General features: G+C 39.6%; 1 protein-coding gene across 11 annotated transcripts in view; it reads right to left on the reverse strand.

Moving 5' to 3' along the window:
• The window catches only part of DTNA (dystrobrevin alpha), a 226,914-nt gene that overhangs the window by 7,143 nt on the left and 198,172 nt on the right, over positions 1-21,599 (reverse strand). For 5 of the 11 annotated variants that reach the window (XM_027674392.1, XM_027674351.1, XM_027674345.1 and 2 more), the window contains 8 exons: positions 21,022-21,119; positions 19,538-19,651; positions 16,276-16,372; positions 10,759-10,918; positions 7,925-8,014; positions 7,215-7,383; positions 6,363-6,495; positions 3,105-3,149 (listed from right to left, as the gene is read on the reverse strand). In XM_027674392.1, the coding sequence (XP_027530193.1) occupies positions 3,132-3,149; positions 6,363-6,495; positions 7,215-7,383; positions 7,925-8,014; positions 10,759-10,918; positions 16,276-16,372; positions 19,538-19,651; positions 21,022-21,119 (879 nt within the window). In that variant the 3' untranslated portion in view covers positions 3,105-3,131. Of the gene's footprint in view, positions 1-3,104; positions 3,150-6,362; positions 6,496-7,214; positions 7,384-7,924; positions 8,015-10,758; positions 10,919-15,017; positions 15,036-16,275; positions 16,373-19,537; positions 19,652-21,021; positions 21,120-21,599 lie in introns of all 11 variants that reach the window. The other 6 variants (XM_027674327.1, XM_027674368.1, XM_027674319.1 and 3 more) reach the window with 2 other exon arrangements.

The raw sequence follows: 21,599 nt of genomic DNA on the forward strand, positions 1-21,599 counted from the left end.
CTGAGAACAAAACATCTAATAAAGACTCCTCCCTGTACTCCCTCTCAGTGGATGCTTTAGGTCTGATTTGTATTAGCTTTTCACACCTTCTTTTCTGTTATAATAATGCATATAAATGAATTAGGCATGACCAACTCAAATGTGTGCCAGCATTAAGAAAGAATAGCTTTAGAAAATCTGGGAAATTGTAGGTCTCGTGGGAATATGTTCACTGCACAAGTCAACAGCAATTAATTGAAAATGACTTTTCAGCCAGTTTCTGACATGGAGGTTTTCTGCTCCCATTGGCCATCCTTAACAAAAAACCAACTGCTATCAAGGGGATAGAGGTAAAATAACATCAAAGTTGCAAGTTCACCTGATGTTAAGATCTGCCTAGTGCCTGCTGAAAACAAGCTCAAATTCACTCTGTTACTTTACTAAAAATAAAACGAGTACATTTAACATAAAAAATAAACTGAAAACATGATTAAATTATATTTTATATATTACTAGAATCACTTGCTGTCTTGGGAATTTGAGAATTTGTTATACTAGATGTTATTCCAAAATCAATTCCAGAAAACTGTTCATAGCACTTTTAAAAATGCAGATAGATTGCTTTAAGCCCTAATCAAATGACACCAACCTCAGATGAATGAAATGAGGAAATGGACAAAACTCTGTGGCTGGCCATCAGCAGCAATATCACTCATATGCAGATACGATAAACTGATCTCATTTCCCTCATCTTTTTTTTTTTTAAATAAGCACAAATGTAATACTGTTGTGAGATAGGAAAGTCTGTTGGCTTTCTACCTCATATGGCCACCTAGTGTCATATGGACTGTATTTGTATCATTGCTGACTGAACAATAGCTTAGAAACAAAACTCTTCGTGCAGTTTCTAAGCTTCAAGCAAGAACCCAACGTAAAAAGCAAAAGCACTTTAGGTGCCATGACTGGTATGAACTGTTTTGAAATTATTTTTCCAATGCCATGAAATGTAAGTACCAAGTAAAACACACAAGATATGACAGACTTCCCTATTCACAAGAGAGTGAATCTTGAGAAGACTAAGACACACCACATGTAGATGTATTTATCATAATGTACCATAATACAGTTTGTTCTTGTGGATGTAGGTGAAATGCCAAATCCACCAGATTTGAATGTTAATTTCTGTACGGTTGGGCTTTTACAGCTGGTGGGAATATTACAGTCTTTACTACTGGCTGAAGGGCTTCCCTGGGAGCCAAAATGAATTTCACTATGAAACTCTTTTTTCTTTTTGACAGGATTTCAAAATGCTTCAAAAAGCATCCAGGAGATGAGATAGTAGTCTCAGATCTCTGCTAATTTGAGACAGGATACATATTTTCAAGAAAGGCAGGCTGTACAGCAATATGTGTTTCCTCACATCACTACGTTAACATTGCTTCCTAACAAAAAACAAAACCTTAAATGGAATTACCTCAGTTTTATAATTCTAATGAAAAGGATTTTTTTCAACTTATTTGTAAGTTTGCAAACTGTAATTAAATTCAGTTATATATAACATTTCCACTATATAGAGTTATATGCATACATTGTTGTTGAAAGATCTATTTTCTTTTTCCTGTGACCTCATCTATAACTGACAACTGCAACAAAACAGAATAAAAAAACTTATTTTGCTGGCTGTCAATGTTTAGGAAACTCTACACGGCTCGCGTTTTTAACAAGACTACTGAGAAAATGAATGTAACCGGAGGGGCAAAGCAGGACAATTTTTATGAGCAGTTATTTGGTGTTTATAGTACTCTGGGTATTGCAGTTTATTTGCTTTTCACATCCATTTATTCTGCTTTAGCTGTAAGAGACATTGCTTTGGAAATACCTACTAGCAGCTACTTTCCCAAGGTACACACTTTAACAGCCAAATTTTACTGTCAGCAGAAGCTCCAAACCCCATGAATCAGGGTCAAGTTTTGCCATCAAAATTGTCTTATAAATAAGGAGGTCTAGCATAAAACATGGCATACAAAATGTAACAATATGAGTTCCTGCTAGAGTTGGCACAGGCTAGTTCACTGGTTTTGATTAATGGAGCAGGGGATTATCTGAACATGACCCTGCTCCCAAGTTGTAGTGTCCATTTGATCATTGACCTCTGTTTGCCTTTAGTTCTGGCTTTGAGGAAGAGGCTCACTTTGCAGACCAGACTCAGACCCCTATTCTGACTTCTCCTGCCTTTCTGGCCCCGTTACCCCATGGTTCAGTGTCTCAGTAGGATGGACAGCATTGTCTCACTGCCATCCTCACAGCAGGGCATTCTCCTAGGAAGTCAGAAATGCAGAGCCTACAGCTTCAGATGAGGCAAAAAGGAAATGTGTGGCCTCCTGTTTCCTGGGCAAGTGTTCAGAATAACAGGGCACTTCATAAAAACAGACGTTGTCTGTCTTCCTGAAGAAAAACACAATTGCTGAACTTGGCAATTATCTCGGTGCTGCAACTGTGAGGTTGGCATGTGTAAGGAACATGACCTGAATATAGGACAGCATGGGATTTATAGATCTTCTTACCATGTCTGAATGCCTTGCACTTTGGATTGGGGCATTTTAAACTTCCACAACACATCTGAAGATACCTCTGTGGTTAAGCAGCTGGTGGATTGTTTTTTTTAATATTTGCCTAACTTCTGTTTCACACATGGGAGTAGATGTTCTGATCTCACCAGAAATTATTTATTTCAGTTATCCTAGCATTGACTAAAGCATTAAAAAGAATTAAACTCAGGTGTCCTGAAATGTAATCTGATTCCTTATCTTCTGGATAAGGTGTCTCTGTACTGGCTAATATATTTGTTGCCATCCCCAGGGATGAAAAGCCCACATTCTCACTCTGATGGTCAACAAAGCAAGAAGATAAGAAGGGCGGTAGCTTAATGGGAATCCTCAGGACTAGGAGCACATTTCAGTAAATTAGAACTGCTTTAGAGAGATTCCTAGGCATCCCAACACAGGTTAAAAGAAGAAAGAAACAGCATCCTCACACATATTCAGACGGCTCAAGGTGCATTGCAACTGAAATACACATTATGAGGATTAATTCCAAACAGTCTTCTAAATTATAATAATACTTACTTGAGAGGAGAGAGAAGGATATTGCACTCAACTTTGCAAACTGACCTGTAGATAACAAAGGATAGAAAACAAGAAGATGACAAATTAAGCCCGTGAGCAGCCAGGCAGTGTATTATTCTGAAGAAAGCCATGCAAAAGCCTAGAAATAAAGGGAGCAATTAGGGACCCAGAAAATAAAACCAATCAAAACTGTCTTACACAACACACCCAGCAAAAGACTGTAACAAGAACACAACTGGAAGCAGATGTGGAAGGATAAGCACTGTTAGCATTTACACTTGTGCATTAATATGTGGGGTTTTTTTTTCTGATATGGATACTTGTTATTTACAACATGCTTCAAAAAAAAAAAGAGAAAGAAGCCTCCTCGAGGTTCCCTGTCCCTCATTTCCCCATGTATCTTGGCTATTTTTGCTCATACTTAATATTAATTTAGAGTTAGCATGAAAATCTTGCTTGGAAACAAGGTGACACGAAATAACAAGAGTGGGTTTGGACCAAGCATTTTCCATGCTACACGACATCTACATGTTTCTCTAAATGTGCAGCTTTTACACAAAGTGAGACATTTAACAACATAAAAAAGGTTACCAGATTGTTACTGAAGTTACCATTCTGTAACCTTAGTATGAGTTCCTCCCCGCAGTTTTCAGCTGACATTTGCATTATGATAGCTACAGCTTCCAGCTTTTTTCGCAATCCAGATGAATGCAGTGTACATGTGAGTACAGACAGTAAAATAGCTTGTAATAAATTCCAGTGGTTTGATGCAAATGAGAATAGTTGACCTGGCCACTGTTCAACAGGATACCCTAAACAGAAATTTCCCAATTGTCCTTTGTTTTTGCAAGTAGGAAGTTGTGCCTTTATAGAATACTCAGTGGTATTAGTAGAAAAAGGAACAGAATAGCAAAATGCCACAAATAAACAGTAAATTACAGAAAACAAGCCACCGCCAAAGCACATGTCTCAGGATCAATGCATGACACTCAAACCAACTCCTAATCATTTTAGTAGTCCCTACTAACTTAATACCTTTTCTTGCTTCCTTTAAACCTGTTCCATAATTGAAATGGCATCAGTCATACTGGGAAGGACTTCTCATGCTTTGGGTCTGTGGTTATCAACTAAAAATAGATTCTATTCACAAGTCACTACTGTCAAATCATTGCCTGATAGGAGCTGACAATCTCACAGACAGTAAAGTACATCATGAAATTTCTTTTGGAAAAATGCTGTTAAACAGAACTTGTCTAGAATGAGGACATTCTGTTCCTTCAGTGAATATATTTAAAAAAATAAAAAAGCCTTTTTTTTTTATTGCTCCCCTGGTGGAAACAAATAATGTAAGCCAATGGGAAATAAACTTCACCTGGGTGTAGTCTTGGCTGACCTAAATTCAGAAGGAGTTTTATTCTGACATTGATAAGGAGATTTCCTCTCCTTCTTCTGGGAATGTTGGTGGAGGACAGCAGAAAAGCTCTGTTTTGACTGAAGCAAGAGTAACACCCAGTGGCATTGACTGACATGTGTAACTTCTACTGCCCTTATTTGCGGTGCACATGCATACTGAATTTTATGCATGCACAAAATCCCCTTGTAACTTGTGAAACTCATGGAACACTGTTGCCATGTATTGCACTTCCATACTGTAATCAAAATCAGTCAAACTGGTCTATTATTCTTTTTGAAGAAAATGGATTTTTTACCAGCAAGAATAACATTTATTATTTGATGCCTGACAGCCCTGACCATTGAGGCACCCCTTCTTTATAACTGACAATTACTTTTCTTTTTATCAGCAGTACCTCCTCATGCTGTTCACAAATTTAAAGGTTGTGATTTTTGCCATTTCCTATCTTGGATAAAAAATTCTGACAACCTCCCCATGTCACCCGCTGTTGCCTTTGTAGATAGTCTATAACAGTTCTCCTTTCGTCGTGTCCTTAAAGACCTTTGCAATGAAATGACTTTTGGCAAGCTATCATGGGCATGTAGCCTGTCTACATAAACAAGAACAACAAAAAGATGCTCACATCAACCTCAAGACTACGTGTTATTTTCATAAGACTCGATGAACTTCTACAAGACTAACATATCCTAGCAGCTTTACAGAAAAGAAGACCAAAAGAGCAGCCAATCTTCATTCCATCACAAGCCTGTCAGTCCCAGATTATTGTCTCCAAAGTGACTGGCACTGGACACTAGATGAAAAGTACCAGAAAAAAAGGCTATATTTTGTTAGCTCCCAGAAATCAGCAGTTTAAAGAATTCCTGCCCATGAAGTGATTTTGAATCTCATTTGTGTATGTCTGATCTCTCACAACTTGCCTAATCTGGTCTTTTTAGCCCATTTAATCTTTTGGTCTCTGTTCTGTAAGGGTGAGGTTCAAATTCAAACTGATCACCATGTGGGAAAAGAGTTATTTCTGCTTGGTTCAGCTCTGCTCCCAAATAACTGAACTAGGTTTGCCCTCCTACTGACACTACTACCAACTTTATAAAAAGTAATGTATTTTATATTCAGATGATCCAAGCCAGAATAACTTAAAGCCTGGCAATAATCCATTACACCCAGCCGAAGTGGAGATCATGAAGCAGACATGGATATCTACAGAATTCCAGCTCCCCCTGGCATATCTGCTTTACTCAGACTCTTTAACAAATGTCCTTTGAGAACTTCCTCAGGGAGGTGCTTAATAAGAAATCCCCAGACTTCTCTATACCAGATGCTTGTTGAATACTTGGTCCCCTGGGATAAAACTCGTTTCAGACCCTTTTCTGTACTTTCAAATTCTGACAATGACATTAACACACAGACTGCACTTTAGCTTCAGTTCACACTGGAGAAACATTATGAATGGTTTTTGCTGCTGGAGGAAAAAATATCTGAAAATGGCAAGACAGCTTGACATCAACAGCCAGCATCTATGGTAGGGGGGAATTAGGTCTAAGTGATTTGGTAGGCATGGGCAGAGAACAAGTTCAGAGGCAATTCTGTCCCACCTGGTACCCTTGCTAAGCTTATGGACTACCGTTGTGTGCCTCAGGCAGTGTGGTCTTCCTGGATATGCACAAAGGATAGATCCATGCATGTCTGTTGAAAAGTGGCAGCAGTTTTTGGGATGTAGCTGCTCTATTAACTGAGAAGAAATCGCACCCCAGAGCCCAGGACTGGTTAGATGGTACTGGGTGTCTATGGCGCACTGTCGTCTCTCACTTATGGAGAAATATGGGCAGCTGGTGTCCTTCTCTCACCTGGTATGCCTCATCCTGCAACTTCTGCTTCAGGTACTCCTCCATTTTCAGTTCATTCTCCAGCTGGCGGACAGAGTCATTCTCATAATTTTCATCATCTGCTCTGACATAGGGGTCTCCATCTTCTGTAACCCTAAAGACATTAATAAATAGCCTCCTGAGATGAATGACATTCAGAGTCAATAAAACTTCCCTTATTGTAAGCTATGAAGAGTGTGGGATACTTTTAGTCCAACCACATGTTCCACTGGCTAGTATTTTCCTGGCAGTGGAAAACACGTCTGATATTTCCCCTCTCCAGTGGTTTGGCATTGATGAAGTACACCAAAGGGCATATTCTGCTGAAGGCATTTCCCTAAGGAAATGAGTAACAAAAGTTCTGAATAACTCGATACAAAGAGGTTGAACTAAAAATAACTAGAAAGATGCCTACTGTCTCTGAAAGGAAGATTCAGGTTCTAAAAATAAATCTGTTTGTTGATCAATTGAGTTGGTCAATGAAAAGCATTCTGTCTTTTCCATTTAAAAACTTTTTTTTCTCAGTGAGCTCCAATAGGCCCCTCAGTCTGCACAAACAGAGAATAGGACTGCAGAGCATATTAGGGAGAACATCTGCCCAACAGCCTCCATGCTGCCTGAGTGTACCAGGCTGGATGCGAGACAGCTCACTCCTGAGGGTATCCTGAATTCTGGCCTTTACAGAGCTCACTACTATCTAACTGTGAAGCAGTCCTCACTTGGATATATGCTTTTTCTTTTTTGTAATCAAATAGTTGAGGGGAAAATACTGCGTGCTGCATGTTGTTTTCAAAAGAAAAAGAATGTGATTAAGAAGGTTGAGCAGGTACCCACATGTCACTACGGAGAGAGCCAGTGGCAGCAGCGCTGTGGATGTACCCTGGCTTCCGGGCATGGATCTGCGCAAGGAAAGCCTTTTCAGATGTTGGGGATGGAACCAGGTCATCAAAATGAGTCCTTCCAAATTCAGAATCCACATTGCTTTCTGTCTCGCTGCCCACTTCTGTGAAGCAAAAATTTCCATTTAACTTTCACAAAAGTAAGTATTCTTGCCATTTCTCTAAGCATTTTTCTGCCTTTCCAACTGAGAATGCTATGTCCACAGTGAATAACAGCATATTATTCTACATATATTGGCAAAGCTTACAGTTTTTTTCTTGTGGTGGGACCAAATATTGAAGCTTTTGCTTATCTCAGTTATAAGGTAAGATATTTTAATGAGAATACTACAGATTACATTTTACAATAGGTCCTGTATGTTCTATACTGAATGATATTTCTAAAGAGTGAAATCCCACTCCACATGGTATAAAAAACAAACTTAAAGTTTTCACTATATCCAGCTGCACCTCTACATCCATGGCTTTGGGAACTGCTGTGTTCCTGAAGCTGTTACATAAGGATTTTTTTCCTAAAAGCATGACAAGCTTTACGGATACATTACATTGCTTTTTTGTTGCTTTGTAGCTTCCCACCTCCCATTTTTTTCAGAAATATGTGAAATAACAATGTAGTGACTATTCACCCTCACCAACCTCACTCACCAGAATTTAGTTCTTTTACCAAAGAAGACATGGTGTTGGTGATTGAATCTGCTGCCACCAGCAGATCATTTCTTAAGTTTCGTCTTGCACCTGAAGCAAGAGACGGACAAAGCACAGTGTTACTATTATTCACATGACATATGTTTTCCTCTTGAAGGCAGTTTTAACCCCGTTGAAAGCTGTCATTGTGATAATTCGGGGTATCAAAGTCCTTACGAAGGACACGTGCAGCAGAGTTCTCTGCAGAATGGCCTCATTTACTTATGCTGTATGCAAAAGCAGAAGCCTACCCTCACGCTTCATTTAATCACAATGCCAGATATCTGGAGATTATTCATTGCCATCAAGCTTGTATTTGTGTGGTGACACCAGCAGACCAGGCCTGGAAGATTAAATACAGCGTGAACTCATTTACAGGGCCTGTGGGGGAGGAGGGAAGAAATGAAGCATTTTCTGTAAGTTCCCACAGCTCTGTTTAATGACACCATTATTGCCAGGTATTTGCCAGATAATTATGGCAAATGTTGAAGAAACACACTTGACCTCACCCAGACTATGTGGATTTCTCTTCTCCACTCCCTCTCAGCCTCTCCTGTAACTCAAGGACTTTCTTGTATATTCTATAATTTACTGTCTCTCTTTCCACCCCCACTTTTTTTTTTTACTAAAGGAAGTGCTATTGCCTCTCTAAACAGCCCCAGGCTGCTTTTAAACTCTTTCAAATAATGCATCTAGAAGTGCTTCCCTGCTGAACCTGGCAATATTCCCTTAACCATCAATCATGAAAGATTCCTGTGAGCTGCATGAAATACTCCTTCCTAAGGAGGGGTCTGTGGGTAATGTACGCTTAACTCCCCCAAATCCCAAACACAGATACTATTGTAGCTGAATAATCAATATATCCCACAGAACCTCTAGTCTTCCAAACAGAATTATTTACAGGAATTGGCAGGATTTGGCTGCTGTAAATTTTTTAAAACTGCCTGAATGCAAAACAATACATTTTAAAAAGTTCCTCAAATCCCAAGGAGGATTTTTTAATATATCCATTAGCAAATGACTACTGGAATGTAAATTAGAGTAGTTAATTTCTCTCTGATAAACACACAGACAGCCATTCCCTCTCTAAAATCTTCTCACTTTTGTAATTCTGAACTATTGCAAACACCATGAAAGAGAAACAGAAACAACGAAGAGAACATGTCCTTTAACCATGGCTTGTCTGCATCATGTATATATAGGCAGATCTTTGTTGGTGCAGCAGAGAATGGAGCCAGAGAATCTCAGCCCAACCCCCCTCACAAAGTCATATGTTAAGATGTGACAGAACGGCTGGCTTCAAGTTCTTGGGGTTTGACCTTCCCATCTAGAGAATATAGTAAATAATGACACAAAGCTACATATTTATCAAACGCAGCAGTTTTAAAATGTGATCACATAACTTTTTATATTGCTCTTTATCTTGACCAGAACACATTTATACACTTAAAATGCATTTGCCTGAGGCAGCCTTAGTATTGTTTATGGATATTTTATTGTGGCCACTACATTATTTCTATTACTCTTAACCCTGGAAGAAACTGTCCCATAATAGCATGGGGGTTGGCAGTTTATATTTTTGCCTGCCTTGTTTTTTTTCACAGCAGAAAAAAAATAAAAATATATCTTGTCTGTTTCTTTTGCCACAGAAAATGAGATCAGCAGCGACCTGTTATATTGGTACTAGGAATTATGCCTCTGTTCAATACATGAATTGACTAGCACTTTAGGAGAAAGTTCTTGATTGCATTACAGATTCAATCTAAGAAACACACAAAGACACAATTCCCATGGAAATCAAGGGGAAGGGTGCATGAGAGGGATGACCTGGGCTCTCGGGAACAAACATGCTTCCACTGTAGCAGAGGAACTTCAGAGCTTACATTTAAACTTACATTTAATTTGTACTAGGGAAAGAGGGAAAAAAATTATTCAAATCAGAATTGCAATTATGTAAATATTAGGAGAGAGCAGACTCACTTTCTTCAGTATTCAACATAATCATTTAATTTGTGGTCTTAGAAATTCAAAACAGTTTAAAATTTATTGTTACTTGACAAAAGAGTGGGAAGGGGATGGCAGTTTTCTGGAAATGCAAAGAAAGGGTTCACCTAGACTTCCAGACTCTATTCCTGTCCAGTCTAGTTAGACCCTTTTCAGAGGCTCAAAGCAAAAAGACAAGTGACAACAGTCACAAGTTGCATCAAGGGATGTTCCAATCAGATACAAGGACAAGAAATTTACACAGTAAGAATGATCAAACACTGGAACAGAGACTGTGGAAAATGTGTGCCTGGAGCCATCTAGAACTCTACTGGTAAAGATCCTGAATGGTCTGATCTCACTTTGAAGCCCTTTTTCTTGGAGCAGACAGACACATTGACTTACAAAAATCCTTTCCTCCTGAACTAATTCTATGATTGTATCATCCATTTCTAGCGAAGTCTTTACTTAAAACCAAACACACTGACAACACCTTGCTGAGGTCAATAGCAATTCTTCTAGTTAACAAAGCACCGATAATTGCTTTGACCGTCTTGATCAAAATTCCCTCTTACCATAAAATCCATTCACTGGCATCATTGTCCAGTTTTTGCTCACCTGATCACTTTGACAGCAAGGTCTGATGGCTGACAAAGTTGATTTTCAATGGCAAAACCCAGTTGTTGCAAATAGTTTTCGTTTTGTTTTGTTTCATTGCATGCAACTCTCAAGCTCAAGTTCATTTAGTCAGTAACCACAAGAAATAATGATTCTTCAGTCTCCAGGTGCCTCAGGCAAGCTATGAGACTTACTTTGTGCAAAGGCTTCCTGCACGTCTCCTCCCACTCCGGTCAGAGAGTCCTGAGGTGCGTGGGTTGGGGTGGAGCAGGCAGAGGCAGACCTGATGGGCATTGGAATAGGTCGACTGATCGTGTGGCTGGGTGAGGAACGTGGGGAGCCTGCCCCTTGGGTCTGCAAAGCAATCACAAGGGGTTAAACAGGTCTTTGCAAGAGTCTGCCTGCTGTCCTTGTCACCCATCCCTCAGCTTTAAGGCATCATGCTGTTTGTAGATCAGTCGGGTAATGTTAATCGTGCTAGAAGAAATATACCACAGTCAGTTGTTAGTGGACAGCAGTGCTTCTGTGTAGAAAAACAGTAAGTAGGAAAATATGAGTCAAGATTTGACTTCCTTTAAGCACGGGAAAATGTCAGGCAGCTAAATTAAAAAAAAATCCAAGTTAATAAACACCACACTATAGAACTCTCTGCCCTCTTCCCTCTCTCACTCCCCCAGTTCACATGAATGCCTGATAAAACATAACCCGTTCTGGCTGTGAGAAGGGGAAAGATGCTGGCACCAGCATGGCTTTCAGCCTGGGCAAGGGACTGAAACAGCCCCTTTCATCAGATCAGAGCTGATCACAGCCCTGCTCTCTGCCTCACAGCCCTGCTCTCTGCCTCCCTGCAGGACAAGTTCATGGTACGTGCGACCTCTCAGCCACATAAAGTCTGACACTCGCAATAAACAATACAACTTTCTGCTTTTTATTTGGAACTAGAGAACTATTTGAGCTGCTACTAAATCATACACTATTAAATTATTTTCTCTACAGGATATACTCAGGCACTCCTGAAAAACTGTGGGGATAGGGCAATATAAATTCCTTCTATGGGTTCAGCTGCTGGAAGTGAAAATGTTTTAACACCAGTCACATAAATGTCATGCTGTTAGCACCTCACAGTTAGGATCACTTAGCTGAAATTCAAGAAGACTTTACAGAATACTAATTTTTACTAATGCAGCTGGGTGAGTGAGTGATACCAAGAGACATGGTATACCTCTCATCCACTGATTTGAACCCCTGGGAATGTTTATCCACGTAAGGACAAACAAATGCTGGAGCCCACACCAAACTGCACATGGCTTTTGACTGAAAACCTGTGTTTAGTAGATGCTAAAGATGGAGGTGGCTTGAGTGCTGTTAAAGGGGAATTGTAACACAAGCCCTTGGTTGCTTACAATCAAAAGTGACCTGAGGGTTGGTGTTTTCCCCCATATATTTTGAGAATTCAGGAGGATTTCTTAATTCTTCCCATGGCATTTATTTTGACTTCTGTATTGGTTGCCACTGCAGCCCTGATATGGTTTGGAAAATATGTTCCAAAAAGACAAAGAGCAGCCCATTTCAGGATGAGCACAGCACTGCCCTTGAGATTTTTATAAATTCCTGCCCTGAACCATAAATAATGTATCAGAATACTAGGCTATTTGTTCTTTCCTCCTATCACCCCTTTCTAAGAGACATTATCCCCAGAAAGACATCAAGGGCAAATTAGGTTTATGAGGAATAAGCACATTACTAATGGAAGAATGGAGGATTTAATACTTATAATTTCTTTAATGATTGGTTTTAGAACATTTAAATGATGGATGAAAGGAAAGTCAAATATATAAAGGCCAGATGCTCTCCTGTTTCTGGAATCATCTGTACCAGCTCCAGCAAAAATGCAGATCTCTAGTCCTCCAGAGGCAGGGCACAGAGCAACCTGGATATGCTCCAAGGTCCTTGGAGGTCACACCCCCCGCACATCAGGCAGGGCACCCGGGATCTACAGCTTTCTCCTTTCATGCCCCAATGGAGCATATTTCATCCTCAGTGAAATCTGTGAAACAATTTTTGGTTCCCAGCTCCCTGAAAGAGGAATGCCTTTTTTCACTTGTCTTTTTTCCTTAGTTCTCCTTTGCCTTTGATTTCAGTTATGGGGAACACCAACAACAGTGGGAACTTTCAGAGAAGATGAGGAAAAAAAGATGGACAAAATTTGCTTCAAGTCACATTCAGGAATGAACTTAAGGATAGGCATTTTATTAACTAAAAATAACAGATGCCTGCCAGTGCTTCTGGGCTGGAATTTTCCCACAAGAGAAATGCAAAAGCTGCTGCATAACCAGTGCTTGCCCTGTGTCTGCTTTGTAGCTATGACTGAGATTTTGTGTTTGTGACAAACAGTGTTCTCTTATCTGTAGCTTTTGGTGCTGGAACAAAGTGTTTGGGAAGCACACGGAGATTAAGCAATTGGAGTCCCTTGTCCAGGAAAAAAACCTCCTCACTTTTTATACTATTTGGGCAGTATCAGACAGAACTGATGAACAGCAAGCTGAAATAGGAGGGTATTAGGGAATGTCCAATTTCAGAGAGGTTAACACTAAATATATTTTACTCATCTAGGTCCACTTCAGCCCAAGTTTGTGCGAATGAAGTACAACTAGGATTGGATTCCTGCTTAGTGGTTATCGGGAGAAATGTGGTTCTCAAGGGCTAGAGTTAAGAGTCTGAAATCTGCTATGACAGTCAGTAGCAACTTCTTGGTAAGTTCAAAAGAGAAACTGAGCACTGAATTGATCCCAAAACTTGGCAGCTCCACCAGCTGAGAACTAAGGCATGCTGAAAGGGGAGCTACCGCAGCCACCATGGATATTGGGATGGCTTCAACTTTTGTGTTGTACTCGCTTGCAGCTATCAACATATCCTCATACCTTTCAGGAAAACTTTCATGTATTTTATTTTATTCACCATCCCTAGTCAAACCGCTATGGCTTTTAAGTTAATTACTGCCAGACAGGAAAGATTTTCCCACTACCAAGTGTCATGCATGCTTAGGATAAAATGCTTGAAATGAAAACTGGCTTTACAGGAGCTTTAGCCCATTGCTCCCTCTGCCGGGACTGAACCGCGATAACATATGGGGAAAGCCCATCTCACAGCCTCATCAAATGACAGGGATGTGAAGAACTCATTATCCTTTCTCAAGGAAAAGCAGCAGAGAAATAGATAGTTTATAACCATTAGATGAATTGCCAGGCTGCTCATTCCGATTGAATTCCTCCAGAAATTAATTTAATCCTGTTTCTCTCAACAGATCATGAAATGGCATAGCATAATGAGGACCATTAAATGGAAATGGTGAGAATAATTCTTTAGCATCATCACCTGGTATTCAGTGAGGCTATTACTCTCAGAAGAAAAAAAAATCTCATAAAAATACCTCGTAACAGCCTGAAAATGTGCTTTCAGTTATACTGTCCAGTGAACATTTTATATGATCAGGAAACTCCTGCCACATTGAAAACTTCTCTTTTGTGAATGGAATATCTCTTAATACTGCAGAATCAAAAAAGACAACCTTTACATGAAGGTGATGTTTGGTCAGCTTTATTTTTTTTTGTATAGATTGATGCTCTAAAAAAATTAGCCAGGGTTAGTTTTATGAAGGTGAGCATTACCTTCATAAACAAACTCCACACTCTCTACTATAGACAGAACATGTCAGACTTGTGACTGTACTTTTGCTGATGAAAGCAAGATGAAGTGTGTTTTGTTAAAATGAAACATTTTTATTGAACTCATAAATCAAACTGCCATTTGAAAAGTGCCTTTTTTTAAAAGCCTAATATATTTCCAAGATCCATTACAAAACTAATAAGCTTCAAAACAAATCTTTTAAAATTTACTATTAGTAATATAGATACTTGCTCTTTTTGATTTAGGTTGCAGAAACCACTTTTTCTCCTGAAGACTCATGGGAATGTTAGCATTAGTGCCAACTTTTAAAGATGTGCACACTATGCCCTGACTTTTTCTGAGTAAAATGGGATTTTAAACTATTTGCCCAGGTCTGATTTAAGCTCAGTTACATTTTTCTTGAAGTTCCAAATTTCTCATTATATTTTCAAAATGTTATGTATAGTATAAATATTCTTTAATCCATATTCTAGGTTGGTTTCACTACATTTGCCATGTAAGGTAAAAACCTTACGTGTTTTTACTTAGAAGAGTGAGAAAAAGATCAAGATTCCTTGTAGTCATGACTCACTTTCTAGAGGGCTAAGATATTCAGCTGTGAAAATTGCTCCAAGATATTTGAAAATAATATGGTAAAGAACTGCAAAATATTAATTTTGGTCAAAAGAACACACGCACTTCTCAAGCAGAGGAAGTAAAATAAATCACAGGAACACAATCACATTTAGGAGTTAGTGAGGCCTGCAATAAGGAGGTAACTTACTACCTGTTTCAATTCTTCTTCCTAAAGAAAAAGAGGTTCAGTACATGAGATTAGCCAGGATTTAAGTAAAGAACAGAAAACAAATCCAAATTTGGAGTACAGGGTTAAGCACAAAGATAGTTGAAGGTATGTGACCAGGTTAAGGTCCCACCTATGCACACTTTGAAACACCATAACAGTGCAAAGCATGCAGAAAGTTTGTATCATTTCCTACCCCAAATTGTCTTTGTCCAGGCAGCGTATTGACATCAGGCAGCTCTCACTGCTAGCTGTAGCACTGCAGCATTTCATAGGCAGAGCAAAAATTTCCTGCCTAACCCAGCTCCCAAAAATATGCTGGCTACTAGGTGGGCTCTGCTGCTCAGGCGCCACCAATTCCTGCACTGCGGCTGCAGAAACCTGTGTCTGAGGAGGTGCAAGTGACATAAGGGGTCAAACTCATCCTTTAATGCAAAATATATGTTGTCGAATGCACTTCAGTGAAATTCCTTCTGCTTTTATCAGAGACATATATGACCCAAGTTGCACTGAATTTCCATGCACTCATTTGATCTGGCAAGGCCAACAACAGAACAGACTCCTACACTATTCAGAGCTCTTTCTTCCCATGTGAATTTCTGGCATCATCTGTCCTGAGGCACATCAGGTAAAATAGGACTCTACAAATAAAGACACATTTTCCATCTTATCCTAGCCTTTAAAAATGCACACGCTTTTTGATATCTTCATTTTTAACTGAGATCCTTTGTTGAGGCATGTTTTATCTCTTTAACAAGGGCATGTTTCTGTATTCATGAAAATGAACAAGGGTTGTAGGAGCAGCATCTCCAAGGTGAGAGAGTTAGATTGGGTTGTCAAATGGCACATCTGACAGAATCAGTAACTGAATGGGCAAAGTTAAAGGAACTAGCAAAGCAACTCTATAGAGCCAGCTGAAGTAGGTAATAGCGTACAGTGCTCAGGTTTTTTTCTCATACCTAATAGTTAACTTACATATTGTTTTTTTCTTTTCTTATTCTTACTCCACTTAGCAGTAAGTGGCAATGATGATGCAGTGTTGCTACAGGAACATTATCTAAGCATCATTTGAAAGCCCTGAATTGAAAGACCAAGGTAAAAAATAAAAATGGAGAGAAACAAAGCCAAATTTTGTGGGTAGAAACAGTCAAGTTCTGCAGAATTCTGGGGTTGCATGCCCTCCCTCTCCTCTCCTGCTTCACTCTGTCTGTTCTCCTTGGCAGTATCAGGTGGAGCTCCTTACCTTTAACAGTTTCATGAGGCCTTCTAACTGAACCATAAGCTCCCTCCGGCTTTCCTGGAGAGCAGACATCCTCTGTTCCAGCTCATCCTTCCGCTGTCTGAGAAACAAGCAGATTAGATCAGAGCTCACCCTCACAGTATCAGCAGCTTTTAAATGCATCATTTTCCCAGCCCTGCTATGAGGTACGTGCTTATAGACCACAGGAAAGCAAACACACTGGATGAGTTCAGCATAGTGCTTAGAAACATGAAGGCTAGTGAGTTCCCTCATGCTGAGAATCCTCGTGGGACTGAATACAGTGATTAGAGAAAAGACAGACACTTCTTCAAAGAACAAATGAGGTTCAAACAAATTTGTGTTATATTCCCCCTGAGGAAATGCTGACAATTTTTGTCTTTGGAACTCTCTAGTCAATAACCTCACTAGCTGTCAGGAGAAATTAAAGCCATGCCCTAAAGGACAGGAAATTACAGCAGGGGCACTGAACAGAGTGAGATATGAAAGAAGTTAAGAGAGTTCAGAAATTCAGAGAGAAAACTGCTTTTGTTTCTACTTTTTCCTGAAAGCAAGAGTAAGACTATCACATAGTGGAGATATAACTGCTTGAAATCAGCTCTTTGGACTCGGAGTCCAGTGGTGGTCCCGTGACAGTGTGAATACTAAGCTTCTCCAAGTGTGACAGCCACTCTGTGCCTCCACAAATGTGAACAGCTTTGATTCTGCACAGCTCCACTGTACAGGATGAGGGATCAGCACTTGCACATGTTCAATCACTAAATTGTGTGAGAGGTCCCCACCTAAAAACAAAATAAAATTGTTCCCTCCTGGAAGCTATGATGTAATTAACAACATTACTGTTAAAAAAATATACATATTAGGGATATTTTATACACTACTGTGTTGCAAATAACATAAAACCAGTATGTCATTAGCCTTCTGCTACCTACAAAAACATGACAATTTAATCCTAAATGGAAAAGTACTGTAGCCAACAAAACTTAAGTACATTTCCTGTATTTAGGAAAATACAAACCCCTTCTCTCTAAGTGAGTACCTGCTGATATAAGTAAGCAACACTGATTTCTACAGGACTGCTCATGTGTGCTGTCTCTCACCCACATAATAGAATCAGATAGTAACACTGCCAGGTTGCATTTATTCTTCTGAAGGATTCATCTGTTTTCTGCTACAAAATGCCTGTGTTGGCTTTTCTTTTCTGGGCATGTAATGGTTGGAAACTTTATGAATTGTACAAAGGCAATGGAGTTTAAGAAACTGCTAATAAAAATAAGGTCCATGTAATTCAAAGTGGCAGGTCCCAGCACAGATCTCTGCTGAGTTTTAGGTTCATTCCACAGGGAGAGAGGATCTAGGATCTAAGCAGTGTGCGCGGTACAGACCATTCCTCTGAAGTTTTTCTCCTGCTGTACTCTAAAGCAAGTTCTTGGAAGTAATGGGTTTTCCAAGTACTGGTAATAGGAAGGAATGCTCTGTTCAGAACCTCATTTCAGTGACTCTGCAACTCTATAACAGCTAGTGAAAGATGCTGGGATAGGTTCCCACAACATAATTTACAGATTTCAGCAATTCTTAAGACAATATGAACTAAATTGCCCTACTGCCTTAAGTGCATCAAGCCTGAAAAATCTGTGGGGTAACAGACACAAATCAGGGCTACTGTTCTGAGTCCTGCTATTTTACACGTAAGAACAGCCTTGTGCCATCTGAGGTGGTGTCAAAATTCCCCAGTAAATAAGTCAGACTTTTGCCTTTCAAATGGTGAACATTTAAAAGGCATGAAAAGCAGTTCAGACCCATAGATTAAAAGTTATTTTCTGACTCTGACACTTCTACTAAATGAGAGAAGATATAATCGAGGAACTCACTGTCACTGCCCTAGGGACATCCTGTGTCAGGAAATTAAAATATGTGTATCAAAATTGAAAAGAGGGAAAAATTAAGTAGCCTACTAACACTGCACAATCAATTACTTTTTTTAAATACAATGAATTTTATTTGTCAACTACATAAAAAGTTAATCTCCTAAACCTGCTGAAAATAGACTTCAGTTTTGATGTATAAGAGCTATATTATTGGTATATTTTATACAGTGTACACATTTTCATCACAGTCAGTTTTATATGTCCCACAGAATGTCACTAGCCTGTAGATATCTAGAAGTAATTACATACTAAAATCACTCATAGAAATGAAGAAGCTATTTTGTCTTCAGATTGGAAAGCAAATGTAATTATTTGTGAATCAGAAAAATATTTTAGTGTGGAAAACTCCATAATAAAACTATGAAGTATTTGTAAAGAAAAAAAATTTAGCACAATTTCTTACAGTAATTTCCTTTGAAATGAATCAGACCACTGAAGTATTAGTTGTGTGAAGAGTGGCTAAGCGGCCAACAATGTTCTTTAGTCTTCTCATGAGAGAACTGCTATGGGGGCAGAGCAATCTGGCATTGTTTCACTGGAAAGAAAGTGCTTACACCCTATTCTCTATTCACATGAAGCATTTTGAATAGTTCTTATTGGATTCTCTGTCTGGCTCTCACAACATGAACTTTGGGACTTTCAGAGAGTCTATGGATCTGGGCCAATGACAAGTGTATTTCTTCAATTCATGGCAATTAGTAATCCATGTAGAGTATCATAATTAACATGCAGACACATTGATATCAATGTTTTTAGCTTGGTGGGATAACTGGAGGAATGATCCCCTAAATCTTCAGCTGCTGCAGATGATATTACTCCTCACCTCCCGCGTGATAAGGAGGATCATTCTGTAGCCTGGTTTTGCAGCATGAAGAGAACTGATCTCTCCTTAGCATTCAACACTTGGGGGGGAATGTTCAAAAATTAACACCTAATTCTGGCTGTATTTTCATGTAGCTCTATTTTCTTTAGCATAAACAAAAGCCTTCTTAAAGGCGTTTCTTCTGACAGAACATTTTTCCCTATATGATTAATGGCATTTGGCCAGGGCTTCGGGGACCTATTGCAAATGACCTGAGGCCCTAACTCTACAAACACTAATGCACATGCTTAATTTAATGTGGATGTGTAATATGTGAGATTCCTCATGCATGCAGTTTAAAGCATAAGCTTAATTATTTCTAGGACCACAGCCTGCACCAAAAATGGAGAAAGAATACACATAGGTTTAAAAAGCCCCTAAAACCATAAGCAAGGTTCATGTCTTATTGAGAATGACTGTTTGGCCTGTGTCATGGCCGGAGGTTCTGTGGACTTACCTCAGCAGTCGGAGCTCTGCAAGGAGAGTGGGATTTTGTTGTGCCTTCTCTGGTGTGGGCTGAGACGCTTGCTCATGTTCAAGTCGCAGCCTCTGGATCTCCTGTAGGATTTCTCTTGGGGGGGAGAATAAGCAGAAGACTACAAGTCAGTAATTTTCTACCAAACCAGCTCACTGACCATTGCAAGAGGAGAAATAGTATGACTGTATGTAGCTTTTCATCAATGTAGATGTAGATAAAATGACTGGGCTGCAACCAACCAAAGAAGCTCTCAACAATGGGAGAGAGCTCTGGATGTTTTTTAAACAAACTCTTGAGATTTTGCCATAAAGGGAAATATTTCTTCAAGACCCCCAAAAATCAGAGGTAGACACGAAACAGCTCTTAGCTTAACTGAATTGCTCCCTTCTAATTCTTCACCAGGAGCATTTCAAGCACTTCAGGAACTTAACAAAAATTAAAATAACCTTTCTGGTCCTTCTTGAGTATGAGAGAAAACATTTGGCACTTAAAAATACTTTCAGTGTAAGTAGAGATGTGAGAGCAGTCAACAATTCACAGAGAAGCACTTTAATAGGTCTCGTTACAACTTGCTCGTCAGCTCTGGAGTGCTGTCAAAAGGCTAATACAAAGCTTTACAGCAGAAGGTAGAAATCTTTGTGAATTTTGTCTCTTCTTCACAATGTGCTGGACAGCAGACGGTCAAGAGCCAGCCTTGAACTATGAAAGACAAATTGAGAGTGGATCTGGTGGTGCTCATTACACGGTGACAGAAGGCAGTGAAGAGTTTGGAATAGGAAACCATCTGGTCTGGGCTGGCCTCTATTTTACAGTCCAGCACTAAAAGCACAGCTCTGCTGCCATACGTTTCATGGCATCGGGCAGTCTGATACCCAGGGCCCAATTCTCTGCTGTTAATAAATAGGCATCACTCCTTTTTGGGGCCGGCTGGCCTATTTCTCCTGGACACTGTCTCAGTCTCCATCGCATCTGTACCTCCTGTCTCATTTGATCAGCAGTCTAACTTGCTGCTAACCTTTCTGTAAACCTTTCCCAGGCAGACAGCGTTCTGGAGAGCTTTAATCATCTTTTTCCCAAATAAAAGCGGGGAGCATAACATTACAAGCGTGACTGATCCTTTTATCATTTCATGTTATAGGGCTACAGAGGATCCGACTGAAAGTTAATCTGGTTTTGAAACAGGATAGGCTTTTTTTTTAAACTCTTTACAAACAGCAGCTGCAAACAGTAAAGTATCAATGATTATATCATGCCATTGAACAGTATGCTTATGAAAACACGGGGTAGCTATGGATTTCAAAGCCTTTGTCATATTGTGTGGATCTTTTTGTGCTCTGTGCTTTTTGTAGCGGGAGATGCATGTGCCTGTATAAGCACATTGTATGGGTGTAGGTGGTAAAAAATGTTAAGAAACAAACAAACATATGGTACTGAACAAAACCAGGTACTTTGTGGATGCTTACCGGTTTTTATTTTCAAGCTCTGCAATCAGCTGCCTTTGTTGCTTGTTTGCATCAATGGTGAAGGAGATATCTGATGCCCCTCTCTGCTGACTCTGCTGCTGTTGTAAAACAGAGAAGGCTGCATTGAAAGAGGAATAGCCAGCATGCACCCATGAGTTCAACACAGACTTCTGTGAAATCTACTTACAGAAAATGCAGTACCAGGCTTGCCTACACTAAAAAAAGAGCATCTGTGTTGGTATGTCTCCATTGCTAGTAAAAGCAGAGTAAGTGCTAGAGTAAATAAGACTTAGTGTTTACGATCCTGTCATTCATTGCTTTTTCAAGGAGCTTCCTCTGAACCAGTCATAAAAGGCAATGGCACTGCTGCAGGCAGTTGCTGTAATATGGCTCCTGATTTTGATGCTACAGACAAGAGGAATGCACTGAAGCAAAAACCAGTGTCTGCCTCCAAAAAGAAGGGGATGTGTTTCCAGTGCAGTGATGTTTCACCCTTGAAACTGTGGCTTTACATTCAGTTTTCAGTCTGGCTGTGTGTCCCATTTGGCCAAGTTTTCCTATACACTCTGATGATACTT

Source organism: Neopelma chrysocephalum, unplaced genomic scaffold (genome assembly GCF_003984885.1).
Source record: "Neopelma chrysocephalum unplaced genomic scaffold, ASM398488v2 Primary Assembly neopelma1_22, whole genome shotgun sequence".
Taxonomy (NCBI): domain Eukaryota; kingdom Metazoa; phylum Chordata; class Aves; order Passeriformes; family Pipridae; genus Neopelma; species Neopelma chrysocephalum.